Source organism: Melanerpes formicivorus, unplaced genomic scaffold (genome assembly GCF_026170545.1).
Source record: "Melanerpes formicivorus ecotype bairdi unplaced genomic scaffold, bMelFor1.0.p_v2 SCAF_4, whole genome shotgun sequence".
Classification (NCBI taxonomy): Eukaryota; Metazoa; Chordata; class Aves; order Piciformes; family Picidae; genus Melanerpes; species Melanerpes formicivorus.
In genome coordinates this window covers 5,854,281-5,878,637 of record NW_027142356.1, presented here as the reverse complement: position 1 = coordinate 5,878,637, position 24,357 = coordinate 5,854,281, and the positions used below count along the sequence as shown (strand labels likewise).

General features: G+C 43.1%; 2 protein-coding genes across 4 annotated transcripts in view; one reads left to right on the top strand and one right to left on the bottom strand.

The window, feature by feature from the left end:
* The first annotated feature begins 1,544 nt into the window (after positions 1-1,544).
* LOC137440561 (alcohol dehydrogenase class-3) lies at positions 1,545-12,504 on the top strand. Of its 2 annotated transcripts, none has more exons than XM_068136800.1 (9): positions 1,545-1,593; positions 4,904-5,005; positions 5,899-6,040; positions 6,632-6,719; positions 7,939-8,158; positions 8,708-8,968; positions 9,697-9,832; positions 10,746-10,884; positions 12,208-12,504. In XM_068136800.1, the coding sequence occupies exons 1-9, from the start codon at positions 1,582-1,584 to the stop codon at positions 12,230-12,232; spliced, it is 1,125 nt and encodes a 374-aa protein (XP_067992901.1). In that variant the 5' UTR covers positions 1,545-1,581; the 3' UTR covers positions 12,233-12,504. The 2 variants fall into 2 exon arrangements, with proteins under 2 accessions (XP_067992901.1, XP_067992902.1); XM_068136801.1 differs by lacking the exon at positions 1,545-1,593 and adding an exon at positions 3,477-3,497.
* Positions 12,505-16,267: 3,763 nt separating this feature from the next.
* The window catches only part of METAP1 (methionyl aminopeptidase 1), a 35,254-nt gene continuing 27,164 nt past the window's right edge, over positions 16,268-24,357 (bottom strand). For both annotated transcript variants that reach the window (XM_068136798.1, XM_068136799.1), the window contains 4 exons: positions 23,423-23,554; positions 20,995-21,138; positions 18,576-18,641; positions 16,268-18,404 (listed from right to left, as the gene is read on the bottom strand). In XM_068136798.1, the coding sequence (XP_067992899.1) occupies positions 18,244-18,404; positions 18,576-18,641; positions 20,995-21,138; positions 23,423-23,554 (503 nt within the window). In that variant the 3' untranslated portion in view covers positions 16,268-18,243. The remainder of the gene's footprint in view (positions 18,405-18,575; positions 18,642-20,994; positions 21,139-23,422; positions 23,555-24,357) is intronic.

The window sequence follows — 24,357 nt, the reverse complement described above, 5'->3', positions numbered from 1 at the left end:
TTCCTAGAATCTTTTTCCCTTTGAGGGATAGGCCATTCTCGTACACTCTGATCTTACCCCTCCTCTGGGACAGACGTACTCCATCTGTTGCCAGCTGGCCTGGTGCAGCAGAAAGTTTTTCAAGATCGAAAAACCCAAAATTCTTTTGCCTGCACCAGCCTCTAAGCCACCTGTTGACTACAGCTGCTGACCTGTTCCTTATGGTATTCCCTCCTGCAACTAAGGGTATAGACGAAAAAAGTATTTGTGCACCTGACCCCTCAACCAGATCTCCCAGGGCCCTGAAGTCATCTTTGATAGCCCTGGGAGTTCTGGTTGCAACATCATCATTCCCTAACTGCATAACTATCAAGGGATAATAGTCAGAGGGCTGCACCATACCAGGCAGTCTTCTGGTAACATCTCCAACCATGGCTCCTGGAAGGCAAGAAACCTCCCTGTGAGTAGGGTCTGGCCGACATATGGGGCCCTCTGTTCCCCACAGGAGGGAATTGCCAATAACAATTACCCTCCTCTTTTTTTTAAGGGAGCAAGTCCTGATGCCTGATGCCATAGCTGACTGCTATGGTCACTTTCATACTTATTTTGAACACATCTAATCAACACAGGCCTTCGTTTTGATAAGTTATTTTGGTTTGGTATATTTCAGTATTACACTAGGATTCATTAGGGAAATTATTTCTGAAGCTTTTCCTTTGGAACCAACCATTTCTTCAATTACTAGATAATATTCTAAATGTGTATCACAGTATAACTTAGGTTGGAAGGGACCTCGAGGATCATTGAGTCCAACCTGTCACCACAGACCGCATGACTAGACCATGGCACCAAGTGCCACGTCCAATCCCCTCTTGAACGCCTCCAGGGACGGTGACTCCACCACCTCCCTGGGCAACCCGTATATTTTTATTCACAACCCCCAATTATGTTAACTAAGAATTGTCCAAGGAAATATCAACCAGCTTTGAACATTTTACGTGGGTTTTCATCTTTTCAAAGTCCTGCGCCCTCCAGACAGCTGTATTTGTAATTTACAGAAGTTAACTGACGCTGACTTGGGCCACGACAGGACTCTCTCCTGAATGCTATAGCAGTAGCTTCCTCTAGTCCCTCACAGGAAAATGTAGGGAACAAATCAGAATTCAAAAGGGCGTTTTCGAGCCTCCACCTCTGGCGACATTCAAAACCCATCTTGCGTGATTTACTGTAAGCGATCCTGCTCCAGCAGGGTGGTTAGATGATATCCAGAAGGCCCTTTCAACCCCTACCTTCTGCGATTCTCTGAGAGCAATGCCCCACGAGAAGACCGCTACACTCAGGCACCCGCTGCTGATACCTGCTCACCGTTATCCCACACCTTCACCCGCACCGGCATTTGCGGGAAGAATGACACCTTCCCCTGCTTGCGGGCGCTCCGGCCCCGCCATCCCGGCGGGGAGCAAGAGCGCTCAGGACAGAGCCTCTACAAACACCTCTATAACCCGCCACCCCTCCCCGCCTCCCTTTCCCCTCACGGCTGCTCCACCCCCGCGCGGTCCGGGGACGCAGCGCGCACGCGCCGGGCCGCGGTATCCCTGCGCCATGGCGAGCGGGGTGAGGCGTCACAGCGCGCGGCCGTCCCGCGGGGGCGCGGGGTCCGCGGCCCGCCGAGGGGTCTATGGGGCGGGAGGTGCTGAGGCAGGCGATCCCTGCTGTCCCTCGGACCGGGTGGGCGGAAGGTGGTGGGAGGCATTTCGGAGCCAGCGCTTGTGGGCCTTTGTTGGTTCGTTTGCTCCCTTCTCAGCGCCGCAGTGGGAGCGCTCGGCGGTAGCGGAAGTGGGGGTGCAGGAGTTGGCGTGGGGTCTCCTTACTCCTGTAAGGATGTGCAGCGGTAGTCCGCGCCCTTACTGACGGGGATGGGAGCCCTGCTGTAAGCATCTGCAGCAGCAGGACAGAACCACATGCATGGCTCCCCGGCGTGCCTTACAGTGCTCCCCCCGTCCGCGCACGTTTTCTGAATCTGAAGGTTCCGTTTGTGTGCGTAGACCGCTTCTTGGTCACGGTGCTGGAAGAACGAGCAAGAGACCTTGAGCTTGCGTGGTTCCTGCGGGCTTTAGGCAGATGTGACTTCATAAGCGTGAAGAAGGGGCCAACAGATGTCCGTAGGGCAGAGGGCTGGGAAGGTGATGGCTCCTCGGTGCATATTGCGTTACCGCAGGGCAGTAAGGAGCTGTCAGCAGGGATGGGTGGGGAGAGGGTAATGGCAAGGACGGCTCACCCTGTGCATTTTCTCCCTCTGACTGGGGTGCAAGAAAGAATCGGTGCGTTTGGGAAGATGCCTCTGCAGAAAGCGTGATCCTTGAGGCTTGCTGTCCAGCACCTTGGCCAGCCTTTTCAGTACAGCTGGACTCTGATTGCTCTCAAAACCATTGTCCGGCAAGTTAGCTGCATCACTTTCAAAACATCAGGATAGTCCAAAGCTATGTAATACTGCGTTAGTTTCAGGGCATTTGTTCAGTGGCCCTGGGTCCAAGCCACGTTGGGTGGTCTCACTTTGCCTTCAGCATCTAGGCTGGTCCAGGCCCGCAGCAGTTTTGGAGCAGCTGCTTAATTTCGTCTTGAACGGGGTGGCTGATTGAGTGTGCAGCAATAAGCAGGGCAGCAGTTGTGTTCTTGTGCTAATCTGTTAATAGAGCATTAAGAACTGGTGAAAGTTGGGGGTTCTTTTCCGGCTGTTAGCTATAGGATCTTAAGCAAAGCAATAGCAAAAGGTTTAGGATGTGGAAAGGTCAGAAGATGGGGCTTTTCTGATACCCTCTGAGTAGTCCAGGGGCTTTTGTGGCTCCGTGAGCTGACTGCAATTTCAAAAGCCAGCTTTAAAAGCTGCAGAATCAGAAGTCACTTTCAAAACATGCTCCCAGATGCATAACATTAATTTTAGGAATATTAGAATTTAGCCCATAAGGAGACTTTTCTCCCCTCTTTAATCCTGTGCTTCAGCAAGCTTGTGGAAATCAGTTTCCAGATTGCTCAGTCTCCTATGTGAGAACAAGTGACTTCATGGTGGGAGGATGAGGGATGGATTGAAAACCAGTAAATGATTTATCAAAATGATGGCTTCACTTGCACTTTGTGCCTCGACTTAGATTTTCTTGCAAAATCTTTGGTACCTTTAGAAATCATGACTGGATGCCCATACTGCTGCTCCTGTCAGTTACTATGTTACGTTTAGTGCATTTTTGCAATCTTTAGCCTGGTAATAAACACCAAGGCAAGAGGTTCTGGGTTAAGGTGGTTTCTGCCTGATCTAGGACCCTGCTGGCCTGTTACCTGTTAGACAGCTTCGGGGCTTTTAGGGTTGGCAGTATTTATTTTAGCAAGTTTAAGCCGAGGTGAGCATCTGCAGTTCTGCTGTTACAGTACGGCGATGGTGTTAGCTGGTTCTGGCTGAGTCCAGTACTGTTAATTGCACAAAAGTACTGCAGAAAGTCATAGACTATTTCCCTCTACACATGCAGGTGAGTGACCAGAGTTGGCAAGCCTAACAAGTGGTCTTGGTGCTGTTTTTCCTTCCAGGCAGTGAAATTTCAGGAAGGCTGGGTGACTGCGTCTGCTCTGGGGAATTTACATTAATCCCATTGCAGTGATTCCACAGGAACACCACAGCTAGTTTGAACACAAAAAAAATTCATCATTTCCTTGTATTGGTTTATAGTGCATGCTATGAAATGCTTACTATCTCCAACTGTCATAGCAGTGGCTTAGACCTTGTTTGCATAGAAAAAAAGTCAGTGTAATTTGTATAGTGTAACTGAATATAACCCAAATATAAACCAAAATACACGGTTACTATTCTGGAGTAGATTGCAAAAGGATGTCTTCCAAAGCAATCTAGTGTGTGACAGCATTCCCTGTCAGGTTTTATGTAATTAGGTTTTGAATTTGATTTCACAGCTCATCTGTGTGCCCTGCAGGCAGGTATTCCATATCACGTTTGCTGAAAGCTCTTGTGTCTGTCAGAAAACAAAATTCAGATTATTTGATGCCCTGTTTCTCCTGAAGGCCATGCTTTGTAAAACTGAACTTGAAGGCTACTCCAGATGCTTAGCCTTGCAGCACCTGAAGCTGCTCTGGATTGTGTGGCTGTAGTGTCAGCTGATTTCCCCAGTCAGCTGCACAGAGGTACCTGTTGCTAGGATTGGGTTTACAGCTCCACAAATGCTGCTCTCTCCAGGCTCTGCGCCATTTGCCTTGAAAAACTTTCTGGGATATATAGGTGTGGTTCCAAAGCAGAATTTGCCATGCTGCTGAGAGCAGTGGATGAGTACTTTGTAATGCACACAGGCTTTGCCAGAGTGTCAGTGCACAATCGCTCAACAGATAATAACCATACAGTAAAACCTATCTGGTCCCTGTGCATCATCACTGGAGAGCTTTGTGCAACAGCACACATCTCCTTGCCTAAATCATACTTAGAAGCCATCCTGATAAGGAACAAGAAATTCCCTCTTGATGTGGGCCTCAGACCATTATGTGACCTCCAGCTTGCTATCTGTTAACTTGTGCTCAAGGAACACATCTCAGATGAGCACCCATCTCTTGTTTTAAACCCACTATTTTTGTCTTGCAATCTTTTCCCTCCTGTTGCTCATTTCACTGCAGTATTTGAGTATCTCCTAAGCGCTCCTGCCTTTATTACATTTTTTTATAATGGCATCCAAATTTTAGATCTCCATTTACTGTTATTTAACTTCCTGAAAGCAAATGTAGGGCAATTAAAGCTCTGTGTTGAAATGATGAATTTCAGATCTGGGATTCTTTCCAAAAGCCAGTAGTGTTTCTCTCATTTTCTCATTTGGCTGAACAAGAATTACTTTTAATGAACCATACAACAGATGTCCTCTTTGTTGTTGTTTTCTTTTAGGTTATTAAATGCAAGGCTGCTGTTGCCTGGGAAGCAGGTAAACCCCTCTCTCTTGAGGAGGTGGAGGTTGCTCCACCAAAAGCTCATGAAGTTCGTATCAAGGTAATTAAAACACCTGTATGACTGTATGCATTGTATTTTGGGAGACTTAAGTATTAAAGCTGAATAGTTTGTTTACTAGCAGTCTTCTGAATGGACAGTACTAGTTCATTAGTATCTCAGCTGGCTTTACAATGAAGAAAACTTTGGTACTTAGATCATCTGTTTATGAAAAACATTAATTTCTACTGGTCTCCCTTCAGTCATGACTAGTCTTGGGGATCGGTTCCAGTCATTACTGATTAAGGTCCCTCAAAACATCTGAGCTAGAACTACCTTGGTCTTGTTTGAAGCCCAGTAGTTTGTGAAGTGCTGCAGCTGTGTGACAAGCTGGGTTTTACTTCAGTGAGGCCACAAGTTACTGGCTGCTCAGCTGTGGTCTCTTGGATTCTCCATACCCAAGCTCCTGATTTGGTCAGGACTTTCTAGTAGCCCATATCTGCCGAGAAGTGTACATTAAGATGAAATTTATCTCCTTGGTGCTAAAGCCTTAATTTGTTTAGTACTGAGAATTCTGTGTGGTTTCTCTGATCATTTTACCTTGGAGAGACTAACTTATTTCAAATCCAAAATGCCAACCTACTCTGAGATAATGAAGAGTACTGATTTCTAGCTTCGGGAAACCAGATGTCATCTTCTACCCATCTCAGTGTCAGAATGGAGTTGATGGAAATGAGAAAATATGTACTATCGTGACTTTTTCAAAGCAGTAAAATGTGTCTTGCCTTGGCACCCCCATGCCTTGCTGGGAGTGGAAGGTGGGTTAGCCATATCACAAATGCTGCCAGGATGGGCAAATTTGTCTTGTCGGTTTCAAATGTCTGACCATGGAGAATATGAGATGTGTGCTACTGTTCTGTTCCTCTGCATGCCTCAGGTTTTCTATTTCTTCACAGATAGTCGCCACTGCCGTCTGTCACACTGATGCCTATACTCTGAGTGGTGCTGATCCTGAAGGATGTTTCCCTGTGATCTTGGGTCACGAAGGAGCAGGAATTGTGGAAAGTGTTGGGGAAGGAGTTACCAAAGTAAAGCCAGGTAAAAGAAATATTATAATATAAGTTTTCTGCCTTCCTAAGAAATGTTATTTTACTACATGGTTCACTGTCGAGTGGGGCCACCGCAATGCTGTATAGCAGGAGTGAATATAATGTCTTACTCTGGGATGTCTGTGAGGTACAACACTAATCTATTCAGTGTGCTCTTGGTTTAATGTTTGTAAGAGCCCAGCATACCAATTTCTCACTTGGAAATGGATCAGTATAATTACATTGTTGCTGCTTTTGGTTTTTTGTTTGTTTTTTTTCCACATGATAGTTGTTACCTGTCAAAGGGCTTAAAAATGTTTAATCATGTTTCTCACTGTTGCTTGGGGGTTGGTTTGTTTTACACTGGCATTTATTTGTTCTAGAATGATGAACTTTTAATTGGTTGTCTGGTCAAACATGAGAAAAGTGTTTTACCTATCCCTCCCTCTAAACAATGCTACTTTATATCATAAATATCTTTTCATACACAAAGCTCACATGAAAGCCATGAAAATTGGCTTCAATAACATTAGTTTTTTTCCTGCTGCCTTTCCTGGCTTGATAACTAACCACAACATATTTCTTTAAATTTTCCTCTTAGGGGACACTGTTATCCCTCTATACATCCCCCAGTGCAGAGAGTGCAAGTTCTGTAAGAATCCTAAAACAAATCTGTGCCAGAAGATAAGGTCAGTATGGTTTTCTTTTTGACGCACATTATATTTGTTCAATGTATACCTGTTCCAGTCATCAAAAGTAATTGATAAGAGTTATCTTTACAGAATAAATCTCAAGATGCAATTTAAGAAGGACATTCAGACACTTGAATGTGTCCAGAGAAGGGCAACGAGGCTGGGGAGAGGCCTCGAGCACAGCCCTGTGAGGAGAGGCTGAGGGAGCTGGGATTGTTTAGCCTGGAGGAGGCTCAGGGGAGATCTTATTGCTGTCTGCAACTACCTGAAGGGAGGTTGTAGCCATGTGGGGGTCGGTCTCTTCTCCCAGGTAATCAGCACCAGAACAAGAGGACACAGTCTCAGGCTGCACCAGGGGAGGTTTAGGCTTGAGATGAGGAGAAAGTTCTTCACACAGAGACTTGTTAGCCATTGGGAATGGGCTGCCCAGGGAGGTGGTGGAGTCACTGTCCCTGGAGGTGTTCAAGAGGATTGGACGTGGCACTTGCTGCCATAGTTTAGTAGTCATGAGGTGTTGGGTGACAGGTTGGACTTGATGATCCTTTGAGGTCTTTTCCAACCGTATTGATTCTGTGATTTAATTACTTGGAAAATACTTGGTTTATGGAGTCAGTTACAGACTACTTTGTAATTCTTCCTTCCTTTGCCTTTAAATAAGTCTATTTCTATTTTCTTATATGTGTAGGTGTAAACTGCTAGCTTGTGTCCATAGTTTTGAAAACCTAAATGCTCCAACCACATATTTAATTACTACTAAAAGGAAACACTTCAAGGAATTTAGCTCTTTGGAGTCAATACCAAAGCTCTCAAGCAGTACAAAATTACATCAAGCTGTTTTTCACTTGGCACCTGCTTCCTAGCTAAACTTCCAGCTCCTGTTCTGAAAACAATTCTCCCAAACAAAAATCCCAGTGACATAACTGATAGCTGCTATTCAAGGGAAGTGTGCTGAAGGAAGTGAAGACAGAAGAGTGGTAGCTGACAACATCAGTGTAAGATAAAGTCAGTTTCTTTCAGTGCTTCCATGGAGGAATTACCACCATGAAGTTTCAGGAGTTCAGCACCTAATTTCTGTGAACTCCTGGGTTTGCTGGAGTGATTGAAAAATAATGGTGCAAGTATGCAACTGTGTCTTGTTGCTACTTAATGGATACACTTTGGTGACAGTATTTACTGCTTAAGACACTTAACTATACTTTCCCATCTTTGTCTCAAGAATTACTCAAGGGAAAGGACTCATGCCTGATGGTACCAGCAGATTCACCTGCAAAGGAAAGCAGATTTACCACTTCATGGGAACTAGCACCTTCTCAGAGTATACTGTGGTGGCTGACATCTCAGTAGCCAAGATAGATGCTGCAGCACCACTCGATAAAGTGTGCCTGCTTGGCTGTGGAATCTCTACTGGCTATGGGGCTGCTGTTAACACTGCTAAGGTAACACTGTGGTTGCCTCTGAACTTTCCTCTAACTATCTGAGACAGAGTGCACAGGTAACTTAGACGCAGATTTAGGACTGTAACTGTGCTGACCTAATTTCTGCTGCTTCTTCCTCAGCTGATGAAATTTAACTAAAAATTTCTAACTTCTTCATAAAGGCCAGATCAGTTTAGAACTTGATCCCCCTTTAGAGGAAATCCAGGTAGAAGATTCCACATCCCTTTTGATACCAGTTATATAGAAATTAGTTTTCCAGTTGATCTTAATCCTGCTGATAGTTTGAAGTTCAGAGTGAGACAGAGGTGGCAGGTGAGTGTGCACAACTCTGGGGCAGGTTATGGGCATTAAGTCTTTGAACAAAATTAAAAGCTTAGTGCCTGAAGAGGTTTTGGCTTTAATTTCTGTAGAGTTTCTCTTATCCAAGGGATAAAATCTCCTAGCCATTTATCTTCCACATTTCCTTCACTGCAGACTTCTTAACCTGTTTCCCACTCAGGTGGAAGGATGAGTTTTCTGTGTTGCTCATGGCCCTTTTCTTGTTCCTAGGTGGAGCCTGGCTCTACATGTGCGGTCTTTGGTTTAGGAGGAGTGGGCCTGGCTGTTATTATGGGCTGTAAAATAGCAGGAGCATCCCGTATCATTGGCATTGACATTAACAAGGATAAGTATGCCAAAGCCAAAGAGTTTGGAGCTACTGAGTGCATTAGCCCTGAAGATTTCAAGAAGCCCATACAGGAGGTGCTGGTTGAGATGACCGATGGTGGTGTAGACTACTCATTTGAGTGCATTGGTAATGTTGGAGTCATGGTGAGTGTTTGCATAGCAGTAGTACTTAGAGGGAGGGGATATGTACCTGCCACTTAGTTGTTTAGCTCAATAGCACAACAAGCTGCTTTCTTGTTACAGAAGGCATACCATACTAATTTAAAATAGTGATGATAACTGCTATGACCAAAAAGGCCAATTTACACCCAATCTTTATTATGTAGTGAAAGCAGATGCTACTTCTCAGGCTGAAAATGGCACTTACAACTTAGAAACTTTTTCCTGTAATGGGAATTCTTTGAAATAGTTTTAATATGCTGACTCTTGAAAACTTAAATAAAAACCCCACAACCCACAAACATAAAATGCATTGTACAATGAACAGTCACATCTCAAGGACCACTCAGTACTTCCCTAATTCCTCAAATAATGAATTTAACCTTTGGAAAGGCAGAAATATTACTGAACATAAGGATAGATTTCCAAGAATTACAACAGCATTACTACCTGTCAGTAACATGGTCTATACTGTCTCTGATTACAGTTTATCTCAGCTCCCAGTGGAAGTTCAGAGTGACTTCTTGAGAAGTCAAAAGAGAGATAAACCGAGTATTTTACAGTCAATGGACAAGTAAATGCATTTTTTAGTGTATTTCTTGTTCCCTATATACCAACATGGTAACTGGGGGAAAGGCAGTGCAAGCTGTGCCTGTCTAGGTAGGCTAAACATTAGCAATAAATGCTCTGCTTTATTCTGTCCATCTGTGAAGAGGGCTGCCTTGGAAGCCTGTCACAAAGGCTGGGGAGTGAGTGTCATAGTCGGAGTAGCTGCTGCTGGTCAGGAGATTTCCACACGGCCATTCCAGCTGGTAACTGGGCGGACATGGAAAGGAACTGCATTTGGAGGTAACTCTTTTGGCATGGAGATAATAATTTACTGCAGGTGAAAGCTGGCAAGAACATACCAGCTTGCTTTTGCTTGTACAAGGAATGTACTACTGACAAGCTATTCATAAATGCTGTGTTGACTTTTAAGATACAAGATACTCCTACGCACAGGCTACAAATAAACACAGTATGATAGATCACGCATTTTGGGAGAGCACACAACTATATGCTAAAGGAATGGTATGGAGGGATTGCTTTATCACCAAGTGAAGGTTTGGTTTGGTGAAAGGACCTAGTCTTTGGGGAGATGGGAGGTCACATAAATGTTTATGTTGCTTAATTGCTAAGCACAGTGGGGGACTAACATGGGAACATGCTATGAAGAGCTTTCAAATAAAACAGTTGCTCAGTACACGTTTTCTGCTGTCAGACCCAAATCACACTGAGGCTTTTACAGCTACAGGTAACTTGGGGATTCAGTAATTGCTTAAGTTCTCTAATGTATCCAAACTTCACATTATTATTACACTGTTCTTTTTCTAATACAAAGCTTAGGTAATAAAGATAGATAGAGGGGCTGAAAGAGATGCGTTGTGGTAGCATCATTTGCTTTCTAACTGAGCTGGTCTGGCAATTTTTTGTTGGGTGGAATTTTCAACCCACCACAGTTGTGCATGCTTTCCTACCTGAGGGCTGCTGTGATGTTGAATGCTGAAAGGCCTAGTGAAATGTCAGTGCACGTATGTGTTTGGATAGTGTGTCCTCATGCATTCCTCACTCACTGCCTGCCCAAAGGAGGAAACAAATATGCCACTGCTTTCAGTTCCATTTCCTGTATCACAGAAGTGCCTGTGTAAGGGTTGTATTTGTTTGTTTGTTTTCTGAGGTGGGTGGAAACTTGAAAACCAAATGACTGCTCTCTGTGTTTCAGGTTGGAAGAGCGTAGACAGTGTCCCAAAACTGGTGACTGACTACATGTCCAAAAAGATCAAGGTTGATGAATTTGTGACTCACACCCTGCCTTTCAACAAAATTAATGAGGCTTTTGAGCTGATGCATACAGGAAAGAGGTAATGCTCATAATACTGAAAGATCTGTAGAAGACATTTCTTGGTAAGACACTGCCAAAATACAGGTTCTCTGCCCACTGTCATGTTTTAAACAGGGAGGATAAAGGCTGACATATACCACACATGTTCAGAGATAAATAACCTTTCTCTGAGCTTCTAGGTGTGTGCCATATCACAGGCAGGACTAAAAAGCCTCTAAAAAGGCTTTTTAAAGTTCAAAGTGTTTCTCAGTGTTTAAGGAAACACAGAAGTATGTAAAAGTTGATCAAGGGCCCAAGTCAGTCTCAGGCTTCCAACACTGCTAAAACATTCCTCCTCAAAAAAAGACTGAAAGGGAATTTACAGAATGAGATTTATAGCAGTGCCTCTTAAAAGTAGAAACCAGCTTGCTTAGCAGACTAGGTCACATACTATTTAAGAACATGTTCTGGATGAAGGGAAGAATCAGCAGGTAGACAAGAAGAAAAATTAAGAGTGATGTTCTGGTTATAAAGTACATCTTTGCCTGTGTATTTCCACTGATGCAGGCAACTCTTTATCCATACTTGGGTTCATTTGCAGATGCATAGTTCCCAGCATCATCTCAAGAAAACAGTACAGTCTTTGATCTCAATCCATACTGATGTATAGAACTTTCTAAAAAATATTAGTGGCTTTATCTTCTGTATTCCTGTTTTAGACAAGTCAGTTAACAGTAACTGCAGTTGTACTTTTTACAACTGGAAGCATTGCAAATCCAGCAGTTGATCCTCCTTCCCAGTTACAAGCTTCTGTATCATTTCAGTGGTTTATTCCTACATGAACATACATCCTATGAAAGTAATAATGTAAGTTCTGGACAACTCTCCAAGCAGAATGATTGCCCATTGGAATGGGCTGCCTGGGGAGATGGTGGAGTCACCATCACTGGAGGTGTTCAGGAGGGGACTTGATAGGGTGCTTGGTTGCATGGGTTAGTCGATTAGGTGGTGTTGGATGATAGGTTGGACACGATGATCTTGAAGGTCTCTTCCAACCTGGTTTATTCTATTCCAATCTAAAAGATTGAATATTGTAAATATTAATGTTCCTGATCAGTATTATTGGCTGACTGCTGAAAACTTGATATGCAATTTGAAAAAGCTTCCACTTTGAGTGTATCTTACTGGAGAAGAAACTGAAACAGGCATTAGTAACCCTTATTAAATGCTAGAGGTGTAACTTAGCTCTTACAAGAGATGGAAGTTACAAACATGTTTCAGCAATGAAAGGAAGAGGTGAGAGTCAAGAGAAAATGGACTTACTGGTAATTGCTTCTTTTCTTTCTTTCTTTCTCATTTTAAGCATTCGAACTGTCCTAAAGCTTTAGAGCCAAATGCAGACCTTCCAGTTGGCCAGCAATATGGTAACTGTCCTCTTACAATGGAATTCCTGACAGAAGGTAGAATCAAGCAAATGAAATCTCACTGGGACGAAGATGATGATGTGTTTAGGGTGAACATTCTGAATACTGCATAACAAAATTCAGTAACCACTAAATAGTGTTACATAATTACCACTTGTGGTGGAACTTCTTTCTGTACTCGTTCTTCACTTCAGTAGTGCCTAACTCAATCTACTTAATAAAAGGTTCTTTCTAAACAGTGGTGGAATTATTGAGCATTAAGAATGTGACAAAGATTGCTCTGTCTGTTTTCCTTCAGTGACTTTATACAGCATGTGTGTACATGACAAGAGGAAAAGCATTCTTCAGAGTCAATAGCAGTTTGCTAAGCACTGCTTAGTTGAGCAGCAACACTGATGTGCCTTAACTGTACTGAGAGAGTGCAAGAACTCCCAACAGCTGTCAAGTTCCCTAAGGTTATTCTAGGACTACAAAGGATGTACCATCCAGCTCTACCTTGAAGGCAACTATAGAGCAGAGTGTGACATTGATGAGGGGACAGAGTGTCTGGTCAACAAGTTTGCTGATGATAGCAAGCTGGGAGGCTTGGCTGATACACCTGAAGGCTGTGTTGCCATTCAGGAAGACCTGCACAGACTCAGAGCTGGGCAGAGAGGAACCTGGTGAGGTTCAACAAGAATAAGGGCAGAGTCCTGCATCTGGGAAGGAATAATAAACTTCACCAGTACAGGTTAGGAGGTGATCTGCTGGAGGGCAGTCCTGTGGAGAAGGACCTGGGAGTCCTGTTGGATAACAAGTTCTGCAGGGAACAGCAAAGTGCCCTTGTGGCCAAGAAGGCCAATAGGATCCTGGGGTGCATTAAGAGGAGTGTGTCCAGCAGATTGAGGGAGGTTCTCCTCCCCCTCTACTCTGCACTAGGACACTTCACCTGGAATATTGTGTCCAGTTTTGGGCTCCCCAGTTCAAGGGGGACAGGGATCTGCTGGAGAGAGTCCACCACAGAGCTACCAGGGTGATGAAGGGACTGGAGCACTGCCCTAGGAGGAGAGGCCGAGAGCCCTGGGGATGTTTAGTCTGGAGAAAACAAGACTGAGAGGGGATTTAATAAATATTTTTAAATATCTGAGGGCTGGGAGTCAAGAGAGAGGGGACAGGCTCTGCTCAATTGCACCCTATGATAGGATATGGGGCAATGGATGTAAACTACAGCACAGCAAGTTCCACCTCAACATGAGGAACTTCCTCAGTGTGAGGGTCACAGAGCACTGGAACAGGGTCCCCAGCAAGGTGGTAGAGTCTCCTTCTCTGGAGACTTCCCAGACCCATCTGGATGTGTTCCTGTGCAACCTGTGCTAGATTCTATAGTCCTGCTCTGGCAGAGGGTTTGGACTTCATGATCTTCAAAGGTCCCGTCCAACCTCTAAAATCCTGTGATCCTGTGTTGTTGGATGTATGACCCCAGTGTCCAGGTGTACCCATGTTCACTTGGGAAGTCTACACTTTACCTTACTTGCTCTTTGACGGTAGCTATGGGCGGGTTATTCCAGTCACTTGCCCTAGTGGTGTCATCCAAGGCTTCAGTAGCACAAGTTTGTCATTTCCTTAAACTCACTGGCAGTTGAAGTAGCCTTTGAAGCCAACACTGCAAAAATAAACAGCATGGGGTTGTTACCTGTTTACTCAGAAATGGGATCATGCCATTGAGTGAGGAACTCTATTAGAGCAAGAGCCTGCTCTTCAGTGGTGCAAGGGAACAACACTAAAGAGATTTTTGTTATGAAGGCTTCAGGGCTTTGTGGGATTTTGTTTGTTGGGGAGTGAGGGGTTACCTGAGTCTTGATTTTGGAGATGCAGGGTTTTGTCTTAACTATATGGTTGGAAATTATCTGACTGGATAATGTTTATTTGAATTAAAACTTACAAGCAATGCCACAGGCCCAGAAGAACACAGACAAACAGCAGAAAATAAACTGCATGGCAGAGGCAGAAAGGGTATTCAGTAAAAATTACCTACATAGAAAGTCAGTGCTTTCCAACAAACCAAGGACACTGAGTAACAGAGAAAATTCACCTTTTAAGGGAGCCTGGTCAAAACAACTATTATAGGGAACTCTGAATGCAAGCAGGAATCTCAGTAGAAGAAATTCCTCCTCACCACTAACACCTACCTTAACTCATGACATCACTGTACAACTGTGTGGGGGACTCTGGTGAACCTGTGGACCTCCTGAAGAGCTCTGGTGCGGAGTTCAATATTGAAAACATCAATGTGTTCCCATGAGAATCTGGAACGTCCCTGGACTGGGTGTTTGAGGATGAGAAACCGCAAGATGAGACAGGAGGCCACCTGGACTAGCTCAATGAGTAACTATAGCAATGCTACCACCAGCCAGTGAGAATCTTGAGCCAAGTTTGTTAACCCATCACACACAGCCACACTAACAACACACATACAAATATGTGTTGTTCACTGGAATAAATGGAGTCTTTTGTCTTTCTCTGTACTCCGCTTGCGTATACTTCCATCGCTGTCACCCTCTCCCTATACAGCGACACAACTGGGACTCCTCCTATTTTGCCATTTATAATTGGATAGAGTATTCTGAAAATAGTTGAGGTAGCTGCATTCCCAGCTTCATTTCAGACAGAGCAAACAGAGTGACTGTGGATGTCACAAGAATTCCATTTTGAGCACCTGGAAGAAATACAAATGGAATTTTTACCTGGAAAGTGAGCACTCCAACACAGCAGTGAAGTGATTTTCAGTACCTTGTAGCTCCAGAAACACTGGCTGGGCATTAGAGAATTCAGGAGAAAACTTGCTGCCCACCTGTTATAGTGAACTTACTAGTCCCACAACTTACCAAAACTACCCCGTCACTGGAACTAACAGTTTCTCTAGGCTGCACAGACCAGATCAAGACAGTCATGTTGTCTGCATCACATCATTACTGTAGAGAATCTGCACCTTGTGGAAAGCCAGTTTTGTAACACTAGGGATCTTGAGTCAAAGACAGCTTCTCCCCAGCTAGAAGAATTGATTTCCTAGCCCTTATGTAAGTTTTCAGTCTGCTCTGTCCTGCACAGTGTTTGAACAGATCATGTTTGAAGTAGTGTCTGTGAAGCTGCTCAGCTAACAAAGGGACTTGGAGACACAAGAGCTTGTATACCATTCTTGGTGATCAAGGTAAGTGTGTGGAACTGTACCATCTTGACAACACCCAGGACATAGCAGACAAAAAGATACCACCAAATGACTATACATGAACTGTGTATGTACTCTACTGGCTGTCACACAAAAGATGTCTCCTCATGCTGTTACTTCTAGTGAACACTAGCTATCAAATGTCAATTTGAAGTAACAGCATGAAAAGTTTCCACACTCTTACATGATTCTAAAGGGAGAATAAGGGATTATTTCACAGCTGTTTCAGGATTGTGTTTTTGGCAAAAGTGTATATGGTTTGTGAAAGTTTGGCTTTTTAAGCAGATAGCAACCTTTGTAAGAGTGAAAAAATAGATGAATCCCCAAATCCAGTCAGCACAAGTCTCATATTGTCGTGTTCAAGCAAAGTTTCCAGCTAGATAGGTGAGAAACAGGCTTTCACAGTATTTTTATTAAGTAAGTTTGGTTTTCCAGGCTGATGTGCTACCTCAGGTTGAAAGAACTGGTGTAGATGCTGACTAAGCTTTCCACTGGTTTAAAAATACCGTCAAACTTGGTATAAAGAGTTTTCATGCTGTGATTTGTTTCTAGGGAAGAGTGCATAGCATCATTGATCACCCATATTAAAAGCATGCAGTGTTAAACCTGGCTGTATTGCTGCAGTGACAAAAGAGGTATTCAAGTGGCACATGTACAGGTTTGAGGGTGAGGTTTGTTGGTTTTTTTAATCTGGCTGCATGCATCTACGTTGGCTTGCACTGGTGCAAACAAACCTGGATTATAACTGAGAGAAGCCTATGTTTGGTTTTGGATCACCAAAAAAAAAAAAAAGGTTATTTCTGTTAAAAGCAGCTGCAACTTTTATTTCATAGACCAAAAATGAAGCCCTCTCCCCAGTCATACACACACATAGAGAAAAGGCAAGACTGCTGTAACCATTCAAGTGAATGATATGGTGGGCAAATCTCCAGGACAGTCATCTCCTCAATACATTACATCTCATTCAGCATGGGCAATTCCACTCCAGGACTACAGTCTGGTTTGTTAAAATCTATGCACACACTCACACTCTCTCTCTCTCTCACACACACACACACACACTTCTCTATGCTCTCTTCAGGTCACTTTACTGCATAATTAAAAATAATAATAAAGGTAATGAAAACATTGCAATGATACTCTCTGAGCAACGGAGGTCTGAGGCACTCAGGGCACAGAAGACATTTGCTGGCAAATTTGGTATTTGGTAATACATGAGTCCAGTGCTGTGAAGCACTAACCCCTTTCTCCCACCTAAATTCTGCAGTGCCAAGGGGAGACAAGGGCATGCAGTGCCTCATATGCTTGGGGTCCAATGTGGCAACAAATTCACCAGACACCTTGTAAAAGGTGTGTTTTATGCCCATGATTGTATGATTTAATGTCTGCATTGCTTTAACTGTTTCTTGCATTACAGTGACGTAAGACTAAGTCTGTGCTGGAGTCTGAAAAATTTTTCATTACAATTCAGAAGAAAAAATAAATTCCCTCAGCAGAGACACTGAAGGATGATAGAAAGGAAGTGGGCATGGGAAAAGAAAGGGTAGTGAGAAGAGAGGCTTAATCACTTCATGCTCCTTAATGTGACAGTTCCCAGCTTATCATGACCCATTAACAGAAAATAAAGGGCTATACATACTAATTCTGCCCATTCCACACCCAGTCAGAGAAAAAAAAGATCAGTTTCCAAAGCTACCCCTCTATGACCTTCCAAAAGTGTGAAGCTCAACTGATGGAGAGGGTGGAGAGGAAATTACCTGTGTAAAAATGATTACAGACAGCACTGCAGGTGTTTTTGTTTTGTCACTCTCTGACTTGTTTTGAGACACCTACTTAGTTCTATCTGTCTTGCAAATCCAGATCCCCACAAAGGTACTGTGGATGTACCTTTAAGAAATGTCCCACGCTTCACACATGCAGGGATCCCATGAATCATGGGATCTTTTTGGTTCTTGTTTCATTTCTTTACCTAGGCAATTCCGATACACCAGCTTCACCAAGCTTTTGGAGCAGGAGACTGCCTGCACAGCTGCTTCACCAAGAAGCAGCTTATTCCAGGGAGCTGCACATAAGACAGAAATTATTAATTTTCCCTGCAGGAAGCCCATACTATCAAATCTCCAGCAAAAGAAACAAGTCCTGCCATTAATACAGTGTGTCACGTATGGTCACCATCACTGGAGGCCACCAGCAAAGAGATGGGGACAGAATTAAAGGGAAGGGCAGCCTATTCTTGGCAACGTGCATATCTTTCTCCTTTCTGCCCCCTTCTCAACTGATAAACAAACAAGGCCCAGCCCATTAGAACCATATCTGCAGAAGCAGGAGCAAGTCTTTGGAACTAGAAATGCTTAAAATCTCAGGTGCCACTCACATACCAAGAGCAACAGGGCACACTGAAGTGGTGAAAAAAACCTGGATCCCAAAATATCAAGTCCCTGTGGGAAAGGTTATCCAAACTTTTCTAGCTAATACCATGGCAGCAACAGAAGCAACTGTGGGTCTAATTGAAAGAAAGGTGCTACAGAGAGAATTGAAGAAAGAAGAAAACCATAGCATGAGTGCTGTAGGTAGACAGAAAGCAGGGAATTCTTTAACTTCTTCTCTGCTTTTCCAGGTACTGGGTCAGGTTCTTCTGGATATCCCTCTACCAATCACTGAGAACAAAGCAAACGATGGAATCTCTCTATTCTGTACTCTTAAAAAAATGCATAGTACAGAGGCCAAAAAAAATAGGTATCATTCAGGTCCACCTGCTCAGTCCTGACTATCACTGAGTCATGAAATGGGGGCGAATGCTATCCAGCCGCCGGGTCAAGATCTCGCAGCCTGTATCGGTGACCAGCAGCGTGTGCTCAAACTGGGCAGATCGCTTCCCATCCCTTGTTACTGCAGTCCAGCCATCAGGCCACGTCTCATCCTGCCAGCCACCTGAAAACAGAAATGATGACACTTTTGGACTGGTTTGCAGTAACAATGTCAATTCCCCAACCCAAAATGAAAAGTATCTATCGACTATACAGAAGAGAACCACCATCATATCCTACCACTACTTAGGAGTAAACAAGAGTAACCATTTCACTCCACTGCTAAATTGCTCACCTTCACAGATCATTGGTTCAATTGTAAATACATGACCTGGCTTCATGACTCCAACGGCCTTATTTTCTGCAAGAAAACAAACACTCAAGTTACAGAATATAGAAGTAACCAGGTTGGAAAAGACCTTTGAGATCATCAAGTTCAACCTATCACCCAACACCATTTAATCAACTAAACCATGGCACCAAGTCCCTCATCCAGTCTGATTTTAAACACTTCCAATGATGGTGACTCTCCCACCTCCCTGGGCAGCCCATTCCAATGGCCAATGTCTCTTTCTGTGAAGAATTTCTTCCTAACATCCAGCCTAAACCTCTCCTGGCACAGCTCGAGACTGTGTAATTTGTTCTGTCACAGGTTGCCTGGGAGAAGAGACCAACCCCCACCTGGCTACAACCTCCCCTGAGCCTCCTCTTCTCCAGGCTAAACAACCCCAGCTCCCTCAGTCCCTCCTCATAGGGCTTGTGCTCCAAACTCCTCCCTACCTAAAGTTAGCAAAAGTGATCCCATCTGAGTAAATGAATGAATTCTTGTGCTAGAAGAATACAGCAGGAACACTAGAGTCAGAAAAGCCCTTTAGAGATGACCTGTTCACTTGTCCATTTTTTATTCTACATTAAGATCTCCCTTAGTTCTTCTCCCTCTCCAACACCACAATATTTACTCAAGGAGCTTAAAATTAACCGCCACCTTTCTCTGCAACATTCCAATTCTATAAAAACAGGAATTTCTGCAGGCTTCTATGATGAAAAACATCAACTAAAGTAAGAACCACTTAAGATATTCAGAGCAGGTTTGAAACCTCATAGTTTTTTCCCCACTATTAGCCCCAATAAATGGTGAAACTACAACAGTGGTTAAGTAATCCTGTGATTTGATTTATGAAAGACATGCTGCCCCCCTCACTACTCTAGCTAATGAGGTCACAGCAGTGTCAGGGAGAGAATGCTGCTTTTCTGTAGCTAACAAAAAAGCTGGCACCCTGAGTGGAACTTTTGGATGCTATATAATACCAAAAATGTTTATGTAGAGGCATGTGAACTGATGCACAGCACGTCTCTAGGAGTGTAGTTTGACAGAGGAAAGGCTTCAGTTCTTTTCCTCTGCCCTATTTCCCCCTGAATAGCAGTGCAGCTGACTCTGCCTAGCACGTGAGAGCTCAAACTCCAGTACCGCACCCAACAGTTAGCTCCCAGTCCCTTCACTGCTGTGGACAATTTGCATCACCTCTTACATAGATTCCACACCCCACAATCTCTTCTAACTCTGATTTATTCAATGGTCTAAATCACCTACACGCTTTAAAAATCAAGGCATTAGCCATGTACTGTTATTTCTTGCTCTCAACACATTTAAGTTTCTGGTCTTGTGCATCTGCACAACTGTTATCCTTCATTCCCTGTAGTTTTCATGAATTTGCTAAATAATTTAAAGGCTTACAAAAATGAGCTTTTACCCTCAGACTCTTCCTTTCTGGGAGCATTTTGGCTCAATTTAAAAAAAAAAAAAATCAAGTTCCTGACAGCCAGGAAAGATAGAAATTTCCTTTTTCTCAGCATGCATTTTAACTGGTATAAAATATCCTCCACCTCCAAAGAATCCAGATGTTCTTAATTTTACACACCAAGATGTAAACACCAGGAAATGATAACCTTCTACTCTGTGATTAATAGATTTTCTTTGAGAATACAGAGAAATGATGACATGAAGGGAAGTGATGACACAAAAAGTCAGGGGTTGTGTTAAAACTCTTTAGGGAAGATGGAGGCATCTGCCAGGTCTGAGGAAATAAATGTTCTATCAGGGGAGCCCTGCAGCTGAAGCGGGTATGAACTGTTTCATCACTGCTTCATTACATTTAGATAGATCTATCCTTACACGTCCACTGACACTTAAGCTTCTCGCCTTTGCCTCTGTGGATGCTGTTTTCAGTCCTGTTGCTAAAAAGTGTCATGGGGACACTGTCAGTTCAGAAAACTGAAGGTGAGAACCTGCTGGGGAAGGGTCGTTCCTCCCTGCCACACATTACAAAGAACTTTCCAGGAACATTAGACCACAACACTCAAATGAAGAACATGAAACGTAAAGGGACCCAGATTCAGACACAACATCCATCTATATCATTCAAAAAAGCCTTCCATTTGCTTAGACCTTTTAAGGATAGCAACATTTGCCCATTCATATTAGACAAGGATGCCTCAGGGATTGTCTCAGTATGTAATATTTACCTTATTTAGGATCACAAAGCATGCTACGGTCCAGAGTTTAGAAAATCTACTTGACAAGTGCAAACATGCTAACCTGAGGGCTGTCAGGCAACACCCTACTCTTCTGGAATATGAGCAAGAAGTAAATTTGGTGCATTTACTGCAAACCACTTCCTATCTACAGGACAACCCAAAGGGAATGGAATACTCACTGGCATAGTGTGGCACATTAGGAGCTGTATGGAAAAGTTTATGGATTCCATGGCCACAGTAGCTCCGAACCACTGAAAATCCATTTGCTTGAGCATGCTTCTGAATAATGTTTCCCAGTTCTCTGTATCGAACACCAGGTTTTACTGCAAAATTAAAGACACAGACTGAAATGCATAAAGCTTGCTTTCAACATAGCTAACCAGCAAACATCATTCAGGCTAACATTGTTGTGGCACTCATGGTTTTTATGGCCACCTGTTCCGATATGCAACTTCCATGTGTACAAGTGAGTGGAATAACATGAGAGAGGGAGAAAACAGGCTCATATAAAAGAGAACAAAAAAATTCTCTCCTTTACTAGAGTACTACTTTTTTCTTCTGTGGATAAAAGTGCTCATACATTAAAAGGATGCTGAAATCTTAAATAAGACAGCAAATGACTTCCAAAGTGCTAGGTAACTTCCCATGGCTAGAGCTGCAGTGCTTCTTTTAGTGAATGTGTGAACTGTAATTTAATATGCCTTTATTTCTCTACTTCTATGTGATAAATGCACACAAATAAAGAGGAAGCACCAAGATGGGAAGAGGGAGGAACAAACTCAAGACAAAACAGAAAACATGCATTGGTTTTGTGCTAAATAGTTGTGAAGCAGGACCATCTCCCAACGGTCCTGTCAGCTCCACCAAGCAATTCCTCTCAACACAGCTAGAAGCCCCCTGCTGCTTGCTCTCACACAACTCTCCTAGTTAGAGCTCTGCAGGTCTAACACCAAAGAATTAAGGTGATTTAAACAGGGAAGAGACACCCCTTTTTAACAGCTGCCAGAATTCCTGCTAACAGGGGATGTCTAAAACCCCTTAAAACCTGTTACAGCATCTAAAAAGTTAGTAAAAAAATAACAGAGAGAATTTAAATTTCATTACAACAAACACAAAAGTGAATTTCTGTCAAAGTTTATACATCAAAGCCAGAATAGGAAAGATGAGACAACACACATAACATACATTATGAAAATAAAGCACAGAAACAAAGATAAACATTCAGGTTTAGTTCTAAAAAGCCAAGTGGTCATTTCACAATAGCAATCCCATAAATAAGTAATCTATATTCCTCACAGCTCAGCTCTGCAGCATTTTCTTCATCACACAACGGGTGTGCAAGGCATCAGTCGTAAGGGTTTTTGTCTTTTCAATTTGGCCAGCTCCAAATTATTAACCAAAGAAAGTTCCTTATAATATTTTTTGTAACTGAAAGTTTAGAGCACCTTAAACTTCAATCTTGAGAGTACTCTAAAGTACTCTATTAAGTACTGTAAAGCCTTCAGAGTACTTAATAAAGTATTCTATTAGTACTTAATAAAGTACTCTAAGTCTTTAGAGTACTTTATTAAGTACTTTAAGAAGCTGTCAGGTATAAAAGGTACAGACAATACAAATAGAGGGGTTTGGGAGCTATTTTGTTTTCTCTGTTTCTCTATGACAACTTAGTATATTCCTTTGTGAATGAAGTTGAACACAACGTTTTCTACCCACCTATTTCATTGTATGTCTCAGTGATGCTGGTCCTGAGTTATATCTAAGCAACATAATTAAAGTTCTATGGGCACAAAGGATACAGACCTGTCTTCTTCGGCAAGTTCCACAGTTAAGAATCATAATTAGCTCTATGAAATAACCATCAGTGATTTTGCAGGGGTAAAGAGACATGTTTCTGTATTCAGTCTTTCACCTTATTAGTTCATTGTGCAACACCACACAAATTACCAAAGGAGGAAACCCTATTTTAGTTTCCTGAAACACTGCTGCTTCTTCATGTTCATGTAAGTATCATCATGTGTGGATGAGCTCAGCATCATTTTCCTTATCAACTTAGGTTTGAAATAGGTTAGGTTGGAAATATCACAGTATCACAGTATAACCTAGGTTGGAAAGGACCTCGAGGATCATCGAGTCCAACCTATCAACACAGACCCCATGACTAGACCATGGCACCAAGTGCCACGTCCAATCTCCTCTTGAACGCCTCCAGGGATGATGACTCAACCACTTCCCTGGGCAACACATTCCAATGACGAATGACTCGCTCTCGCTCGGTGAAGAACTTCCTCCTCACCTCGAGTCTAAACCTCCCCTGGTGCAGCTTGAGACTGTGTCCCCTTGTGCTGGTGCTGGTTGCCTGGGAGAAGAGGCCAACCCCTTCCTGTGTACAACCACCTTTCAGGTAGTTGTAGAGGGCAACTTAGGTTGGAAACTTCCATCCACCACCCACAGAAGAATCCCTGTATTATGTAATACACATCATCAGCTGGTGACACACTAACGCTTCTGTGGTCTACAACAGGCGTCACACCCAGGTAGGAGCAGATATGGGCCCCCATGTTTAAGAGCCAAACCCAAAATGCTTCATGCCCTAGCCAAAGGGTTTACCTGCATCGATGGCTTGCATTAGGCACTCGTAAGTTGTTTGGACAAGCCTCCTTGCACCCTCGTCAACTTCTCCGACATAAAAGGTCTCGTTCAGATCTCCATGGTAGCCATTACGATAGACAGTAATATCCACTGCGAAGAACACCAGACACAGGGCAATGTTAGCACTGCATTTCCCACTTCATGCCTCTTGCTTTGTGGAAAGACAAAAGCACACACGTAAGAATGTAGCATTGCAACTGTCAAGTTAGAAGATTCCTTTGGAAGAATTCCAGATGTAAACTCTTCCAGTACAATCAGTTCTCCCATGCTTATCTTGCAGGCTCTATAGAATTCATTAATAAGATAGTGTTTCACTGCTCAATGGTTTAAGTGACTATTAAAAACCCCCACACCAGTACAACACAGATACAGCAAGCTGATGATTGATTTTCTAGGCAAATACAAAAAAAGGAGAGAGAAGCTCTTTTCCCCATGGTGATTTACCTCATTAAAATATTTTCCTAGGATTCATTCCAGCACTAATAGGAGAAACTGATTTTTAGAAGGTATATAATCATGTTTTAACCCATAATTTTAGTTCAGTGATGTCTATGGTCTTTCAGAATAATAAATCACAGCTTTGCAAAATTTGTAATGCCAAAACTAATTGCTTCCAGCCAAAAAGGTAAACTTTATTGAACATAAAATACACAGCAGCTTTCCAATAGTATTCCTGACTAAGAAAATTACATCAAATTACTTAATTATTTTTTTCTTCTTTCAAATGAAAGAATTGAAACATGAGGTGAACCTCATGAGGTTCAACAAGAGCAAGTACAGGGTACTGCACCTGGGCCAGAACAACCGTCACTATCAGTACAGGCTGGGGGATGAGGTTTCATAGTTTCATTCAGGGTTGGAAGGGACCACAAGGATCATCAAGTTCCAACCCC

Bases quoted from the DNA above. Each gene is read 5' to 3' on its own strand.
- LOC137440561 (XM_068136800.1), top strand. The intron at 9,833-10,745 runs GTAACTCTTTTG...TCTGTGTTTCAG, and splicing joins GAAAGGAACTGCATTTGGAG to GTTGGAAGAGCGTAGACAGT. The intron at 10,885-12,207 runs GTAATGCTCATA...TCTCATTTTAAG, and splicing joins CTGATGCATACAGGAAAGAG to CATTCGAACTGTCCTAAAGC.